This window comes from Wyeomyia smithii, chromosome 1 (assembly GCF_029784165.1).
Source record: "Wyeomyia smithii strain HCP4-BCI-WySm-NY-G18 chromosome 1, ASM2978416v1, whole genome shotgun sequence".
In the NCBI taxonomy this organism is placed as follows: domain Eukaryota; kingdom Metazoa; phylum Arthropoda; class Insecta; order Diptera; family Culicidae; genus Wyeomyia; species Wyeomyia smithii.
Genome location: NC_073694.1, coordinates 131,209,729 through 131,218,319, shown reverse-complemented (window position 1 = coordinate 131,218,319; position 8,591 = coordinate 131,209,729). Strand labels below are relative to the sequence as shown.

At 37.6% G+C, this 8,591-nt stretch overlaps 1 protein-coding gene across 2 annotated transcripts; it reads right to left on the bottom strand.

Moving 5' to 3' along the window:
• Positions 1–619: 619 nt before the first annotated feature.
• LOC129717747 (chorion peroxidase-like) lies at positions 620–8,290 on the bottom strand. Of its 2 annotated transcripts, none has more exons than XM_055667871.1 (4): positions 7,895–8,290; positions 7,221–7,839; positions 2,223–2,383; positions 620–2,162 (listed from the first exon to the last, which is right to left on the bottom strand). In XM_055667871.1, exons 1-4 carry the CDS (start codon positions 8,055–8,057, stop codon positions 748–750), a joined length of 2,358 nt encoding a protein of 785 aa, XP_055523846.1. In that variant the 5' UTR covers positions 8,058–8,290; the 3' UTR covers positions 620–747. The 2 variants fall into 2 exon arrangements, with proteins under 2 accessions (XP_055523846.1, XP_055523847.1); XM_055667872.1 differs by having other exon boundaries at positions 7,221–7,641; positions 7,704–8,025.
• Between the last annotated feature and the right edge of the window lie 301 nt (positions 8,291–8,591).

Below are 8,591 nucleotides of genomic sequence, written 5' to 3'. Positions count from 1 at the left end.
GTACCAAGTAACAAGTACCAAGTAACGCCGATATGTTGCGTTCTGGTTATTCCATTCTAAAAAAAAGCAGGACAAAAGCGGAGATTTCAGTTCTTCTGTCTCAAGTGATTTGATGTTCTACCAAGCGTTATTGTTCCGCTAATAGAGATTCCGTTGAAAATAACTATGCTGAAAACTACACATCGTGAGTAGGCAATGGTAATAATAGTGTTATGAGACACGTTGTATCAAATAACAGCTCTGGCGCATGGAATGGAAAAATCAATTGTTCAATAATGAGCCAAAGGGTCAACAAACGTCGGCTGATTATACCTATGTTGTTCACGGAATGTTGTAATTAGTGCGAGAAATTGTGATTCACGAGTAGGTATGTTTAGTCAATCTTAAATCACTGGAAATAATTTATATGCCAGTATGACAATCACTAAACAATCTGTATCTTAAGAATCGAAGATGGAAATGTTTGAATATTTCAATTCGAATATGGAAAATACTCGATATCATATAATGTATGAAACAAAAAAATGAAGATGCCATCTAGTTTAACCATATTGTGCGAGTGAACTCATTGAATAATTCCCAAATTTCTTTTTTGTTCAAAATCAATTAACATGCCAAATAAGATAATAATTTTTATTGTATTGTTACAATCAAACACGAAGAAATAAATTACTATTACAAACAAATGAGTAAAAAACCTGGCGAAAAAATTTACTCACAAAAAAATATTAACATTCCACTTTAAAACTAATTCCGCCACGCCTCAAAGTCTAAGTTGTGATACTGATTGCACGGCACTGGTAAATTGTGTGACCCAGACTTCAAAAAGGCATGCGGAGCCTGATAAAAATCTCTACGCTTGTCAAGGTTGGCGCAAATCACACTAGCCAAAGTGATCCGCTGGAATTGTCTCAACTGATGGGAGGTGAAAGCGTCTGGTTTAATGTCTGGACTGTTGGTATAATAATAACGATCACTGTACTTGAGGCGAGCAAACTGTTCCGCAATCAAATGTGCAAACGTTTCTCCTAGCAGGCCATCTGGCAACGCAACTTCTAAAAGACCTCCGATCCAAAGGTCAATGTCATCGGGAGACTCGTAAACTTTGGCAAATTCATTGCCAATTGGACCCATTTCCTGGAAGCTTTTTATTTTTGACAAGCCAGCCCAGACGCGGTATTCATTATAGGGACGAAGGGCATAATCGCGTCCTCGCTGAATATTAAGCGAAGGTAAATCAGAACCAATAGGGGCTCGTCCTGCAAACAGTAAACCGGCCAATCCAGTGGTAACAAACTCATCCAATTGCTGTTGCGCCTGATTGCCGAGGGAAAACATGTAATCGTCGAAGCTGGTAGGATTAAGTAGTCTCGAAGGATCGTTGAATGCAGTGTGGATAGGAATGTCTTCCGCTCGAGTATTGCGGTGTTGGATATGCAGATTGCCGTCAATAGTTGAATGGCCAAAACGGAAAGCCGCTCCGCCTACCTCGGTTAATGCGGCTGGTTTTAACTTGTCATTGTATAGCTCGCTGTGACCATGAACTTCGTCCAACAATCCGTATTGTCTCGCTTTTCTTACCCCAATTATTATCGGGAGATATTCGTTGTAAACGATGTGCTGGAACTCAGCAATCACGATTTTACGTGTTTCTTGGTATAAGATTTCATCATTCCAGTGTGAATTCACTTGGCTTAGAATGTTGGCTATACGATTATGCTCTCTCAAAAATAATGTATGCACGTGAACTAGTGAAATGATTTCATTAGCTCGATCTTCTCCCGCTTCGAAGCAAACTTTTGCCCACGGTTCGCATATACCAGGATTTTGGCTGAATGGTAACATTTCTATTCCCACTGGAAAAGAGTTCCTGAGTTGTCCCTTGTGGAATGTCCGTAGAGAAGCTGCTAGTTCATCATCTGAACCATAAACTTGTGATGCGTCAATAAAGTGTGTAACCGTGTTGACCTGTTTAGCATATCCCATACGACAGTTACCTTCACTAGCTAAGGCAAGTCGAACAAAGTTTAGACAGCGTACTCCGAACTTCGAGTAAAACGGATCATGCGGGCTTACATCGATCGGCATGCAAGCGAAATGAAGCTCATCTCCCGGCAGGGTCTGCGACCCGTCAGTTGTACAACATTCAATCTCCTTATTTCCTAAAAAAAAAACATAATCTGATATTTGTTCACCCCGGGATATTTTTTTTTTGTAAATACCTATTTTAATACTGGCGCTTTTAACGAAATCATGGACTAGAAACTGGCCGAACTCCGCCAATAGGAGGTTCAAATGCGGTTCCGGTCGATCAACATCTTGTATTATGGTAGCGGAAATTGTCCTTGGACTGGCCAGTTTGTTGCCGTTAACCGAGTGTGTCCTGGAACGATTGAAATATTTATTCACCATTTCGTTGACGTAGGACTACCAGTTTTTGTAGAATGTTAATAGGAAATTTGGATCCGTTGTTGTGCTACAGTATTTAAATAAAATTATTTTGTTTATGTTGAGAAAAAATGTTATAAATAAATAAATGAAAAAAATGAATTTTCGCTGACGGTAAATTTTTTTATTGGCTTCTATCTTGATTGGATATTTTATTTTATGACCGTGTTAAGCGGTTTTTCTAAGGTCTTCAGTAAACAGTTTAGAAGCTGTTTACGAATGTAAACGATTTTGCAGAATCAAGTCTCGATTGGGAGAGATAATGGTAATGGTAATATCCAGCGTATGCGAGAGTCAAGATTTCGGGCTGCTTGAAACCGGCACGAGAGAGAAATATTAACTACACATATTGAACTCTACAGGCGCAGTCACTCATATTTGAGAAGCGCACAATTGCTCTCGTATCTACTCTACTCGAGAATACACATTTCTATCTGGTTTTATGAAAAATTTCAACACTCTGGACGTCTATTTAACATAATCGAAAAAATAATCTTGCCTTCAAAGAATTCCCGTCACTAAATGCTACTAGTTCAACCGTGCTAGTAAGTTTGATTTATTTATTATGTTTAAACACGGAACGGAGTCAACCAAACACCTGTTCTAAAAATTTATACCTGAATGATACCTGTATTAAAGTGATAAAACTTTGCCACTCCTTAACGTTGGAACTAAAACGTATGATTTCGGGTAACCTCAAGCTTATTTTGAGCGGTTGATTTGTTGTCCACCAGTGGAATGTGTTAGTAAATTAACTGATTATTACTATTGACGGCAGAAAAGGTTATAAAACGTCACTTTTCAAATTACCAAAGTAATGGTTTTTGAAGAATATTTGTTGAAATTTAGGAAAAAAAGTGTGGTCGAACAGCTATTGCAAAAACATTAAATTTGTCACATCTCAACCAAAAAATTTGTTCGCAAAATTATAAAAATCTGATTCATTGATTTTTCAACATTATTCTCATTCATCCATACGACTATAACAAATTTGTTATGACAAAAAAAAAACAATTAAAAATTACTGCTACAGTATGAGTGCTGTAAAACAAAATAGAATAGATAAACCAGTCATGGTAAATGCATCAGGGTGACGAATGGCACAATGTTAAAGTCACTAAAACTAAATAAATAAATAAATGGTAAATGCATCAGTTATGGCTATATAGCATAAAAGTTATTGTACAAGGCATGTCACAACTTCACTTTTATATAAACTACATTGGTTCAAGACAAAACTGGTACATTCTTAAGGTAATGTCATGACTGGTACACCTCCTCTAATTATGAAAACATTTATACCTACCGCATACGATTTCATAGCCAGTCATTGATGTTAAGAGCTTCCAAATTTCAAATTCAACATAAAATTAAGTTTCATCTTCCTTACAAAATATTATGATATTCTGGGATGGGTTAGTATTGAATTTCAGAAATTTCAGTCTTCGAATATAGTTCAACATTACTAATATTTTCACTCGTCGGTCGAAGAAGTAACAAGCTTTTTTAAATTTCAGATATAAAAAATCACAGGAGGGTTGTGTGCAAAGCCACGACCGCAAGGATGAAGTAGAATACTTTTACAAGAAAATGTGGCTGCTTGCGTGTCAGTCATTTTTTAATTTGTTGTTCAATTCAATATCGGATAAGATACCGATCACATCTTGGCGTTATCACGGACAGTGCGAATAAAGTATTCCTTGTGATAAAATAAACAGTGAAAAGCTGATTTAACACTCAAAACTAGACGGCTCATGTGTTGTCAAAATGAGTCAACTTTTCATTGAATGCATTTAGGGTTTTTAATCCTGGTTCGAACCATGCCAAAATTGATCCTGGTTCGAACTATTACGAAAAATCCCGAATAATCTTATTAAATTCAGTTATTTAAGATTTGAACGATTGCATAATATGCTTTCGATATCTGTCTTAACATATGATTTTTTTACATATTGAAAATTACAGCCTTAAGTTAATTTATTTACAATTAAAACAGCGTTGATTTTGGCTTTGGTTGTTCATATACGACCTGGTTCGTCGTCATTATTATATAGTATCCAAAGCAATTATATTCGAGCAAGAACAGTTTTGAAACATTTAGACATGAATATTATTCCATTCCTGTAACATTTTTTCAATTGAAAGGTTAGTAAAAATAAATTTTAAACAAAAATATGACAGTATCCTGCTTCGAACTACCGATGATCGGGGTTCGAACTAGCAAGCTTCCTTATATCACCGCTAGAGTCGCTGCGCATTTTTTATATTTCAGTCAAAGCAGTCCAAATATTTAAAAACTTTTTGGTAAATTAGTATGCTATTAGGGGTTATCCATATCCGTTCAGTATTTGTTTGAGTCTTTGAAAGAATATTGCATATTTGGAGGAGTAAAAAAACTTTTGCTCGATTCAATCAGTAGTTCGAACCAGGATCATATAAATGGGTCAAACCACAATCAGCATGGTTCGAACCTGGATCATTATTTCTCTGTCATTTAATATCGAAGAGTAAATCATTCAGGCATTGAAATACAGTTTTGAGTACTACAATATATTCGTTATAAGTGTGTTTTCATATTAGAAGTCAATCTTGATACATAACTGCCATCATTTATTAGAAACGCTGAGATCAACCCAAGTGTATCATGAAAAACGCTGAAACTAGTTCGAACCAGGATCAAACACCCTACTAGTGCCCGCTGTCGCACAGAGACTGCATTTCACTAAAGTGCCTCACTGCATCAGCTGCTATCGATGCTGAGATCCGCTGCAACTAGTGCACTATCCATTGCCGTGTCACAGCTGTGGCCGCTATCCGCCTGGTATCTACTGTACTGCTACTGCTGCTGCTAAGGGAAGACTGCTGTTGCCGCTGTCTAGAACTATTATGAGCGGCTTCGACTGAAACAGGCTTTTATATAGGGATGAAAAACCTATCGATAGTAGTAGGAAATCATCGATAACTATCGATAGCCATTTCAGTCGATATTTCCCATCCTTACTCTTATACAGACAAATAGCAAATTTGAAATGGCAAGGTCTATGATTCTGTCGACCGTGCTTGGGAAGCAATCATATTAACGACTAATCAGATCAGTCAAATTTCGCGCTTCAACAAGGATTGACCATTCTCAATAATATAATTGCTTGTCATGATTTGGACTTGATAATTTTTGAATTTTGATTATGCGAAAAATTAATTTTTATGCCGATAATGAAAGCTTTACGGATGTCGTGCTCATGACTGAAGGAAAAGATAATTCAGTACGTTCTGAGACACGAAGATGAAGCCAAATATGTATCTGTTCCAAATTTCTTGACAGTGTAAATTGATTTAACCCTCTAGTGCCCAAATTAATTTCTAAACGGACTTCGATAAAATCATTATAAACCATTATAAACACTTTTTAAGTATTTATTAAAGCTTTACGGAACTTCAACTGAAGCCCGCCAAATGGCGGCATTGGGCACTAGAGGGTTAAGAGAAAATATTAACCCTCTCTTTACCATGGTTACTCTAGAGCACCATGGGCTCAGATGCGAAAAGTCCTTCGAAATGTTTACCAATGCTACTCAAAATGCATGAATATATTCTTTAACAATATACTGATTGTTCAAGAACATATTTATGCATTTTAAGTAGGATTGGTAAATATTTCTTAAGACTTTTTGCATCCAAACCGATGGTGCTCTAGAGTAACCATGGTAGAGAGAGGGTTAACTCTTCAATTAGGTTTTTATTTCATCCTGAAAAGGACAATTTGTTGTTTAATACAATGTCTGATAAGATGCCGATCACTTCTTTGCGTTATCACTGGCAGTGCAAATAAAGTATTCCTTGGAGGAAAATAAACACTGGAAAGCTTTCCAGAACGTTCCTTTTATTGGATGCATTTGCTAGTGTGCCTGCTATCGCTCAGAGACAGCATTTCACTAAAATGCCACACTGCATCAGCTGGCCCTGCTTATATAGATGCTCAGACCAACATCAACCGCTGCGGTATCCCCGTTGCCACAGTAGTGAACGCTTCCGTTGCCATTGGTATCCGCTGCCCTGCATCACCTGGTCCTGCTATCGATGCTGAGACGCGCTCCGTTGCCATACCACAGCCGTACTGTGCCATACCACAGCTGTGGCCGTTGTCCGCTGCACTGCTACTGCTGCTGTATCCACTGCTGCTGCTAAGGGAGGAATGCTGTTGTTGCAGTCTAGAATTATAATGAGCGGCTTCGGGTGAAACAGGCCCTTATATAGGCCAAATAGCACATTTCAAATGGCAAGGTCTATGATTCTGTCGACCGTGCTTGGAAAGCAATCATACAATGACCAATCAGAGGCCGAAGTTTTCGTTTTGACTAGGCTTGACTATTTTCAATAGTACAAAAGTTTGAAAAATGAAATTACAATCATCTGCATTTGGGAAGAATCTTAGAAGATTTTCCAATCCATTGCTGCAAGAACGAAGGAAATCCATCGAATACTAGCCGATTTATTAGCATTTGAAATTGGACATATTTTTCCCTTTTTTCGGTTTTAGATTTTCATTTCACATCCCTATGTAGCCGAACTTCCTGAGAGAAGTATTCTACTTCAAAACAAACACAAATCAAATTGCTTATATTTAGTAAAAGATCAGTTCTGCAGTTTTTTTTTTTTTTTGATACTATAACAGGACTCTGCGAAGTTAAGTCGAATAAACAAGAGCGATTTTCTATGCACAAAATAGGCGTCTATCTATAAATTTAGTAAGGTACTTGTTCATACACACTCACCTTGGTGCCCAAACACCATCCTCGTAAGCTGGTGGAAGAACTTTCTTGAACGGTTGACCTGCAGCTCCCCATGACGTTCGCTCCGGGTGAAGGTTATTGCAAGTACCATCGATAGAACGGTACCGAGAACGAGGATTGCATTCAACCGCCGGAATACAACGCTTTTTATGAAGCTTGGGCATTGCTTCGAATCTATCTAGCTGACGATCCGCAAGTGACATGTTGGTCATTTCAGCAAACTGTTTGCTAATGAACACACTTTTATATATGTCATGCTGATCTCTTTCCTCGTGCGACGCATGCTGCCCCGGCTGTAGTAACTGATGGAAGGATGAATACGGCTTCTGTTGTTCACTAGCGATTTTACCGGGAACTTTCGATCCTCCAGTTTTTTCAGCATACATCTGACGACCATCATGTACTGCATTCAAAAAAACGTTTCCAAAATCTTTACGGTGGATTGAACGCTTCACTGAAACTTGCCTGAGACGATTTTCGTTAAGTAAGCAACACACGCCAGCCGTTCTAAATGCCGTTAAACATTGTCGACTGTTAACCTTTCCATTGGCTTCTATAAGACACCTTCCGGCTACAACACATTCTTCGTTTTTTCCGCAATCTGTTGAAGCCAGATTGATGAATCAAGTGAAAAATAGGCCTGATTTATTACATACCACTAAAACTTAAACTGGATTCGGATGATACTATGTCTTCGTACTCATTTGGAGGCAAATCGTGGAATACGAGTTGCGATAGTACTTTATCACTAGGTACACATTGGCATGGAATGTAACCGAGAGCAGTATAGAGGCTTACTAGTAAAAGTTTGTTGAACATGTCTATGTCCTTATAGTGCACTTTTGATGGATGATGGATGAAACACACTGGTACGATCAAAATAGTACCAACTTTGAAGCCAGCGAACTTATGATATGTACATGGGAAAACTTTGTTTTACTATCAGATGACAGGTACTCTATTTTGCATTCTAACCTATACTAGTTCTACTGTATATTAATTAAATCAAATTATCCATTGCTGTGGAGAGTCATTTTGGATCATTGACCGGATATGTTGGAACGCATCAACAGTTCCATTGTTTCAGGCAAATCAATAGTCGCTTTGTATGTATTTTATAAACGCAACGGGGGACTTTCTGTTAAATTATTGTTTTCACTCTCGAATGAAAACGTTGCCTGTAATTGTTTGTATGAAATTCAAGGGAAATTTATTCAACATTTGTTTTAACGTAACTTAAACTGAATGTCGGTGGTTGGCTTTGTAAAGTATTTTAAAATTTATATTCGTTAGTAGTGCCTTAAAACCTTTGATCTGACGTCACATAATAATTTTTTTATACTCCACCAATCA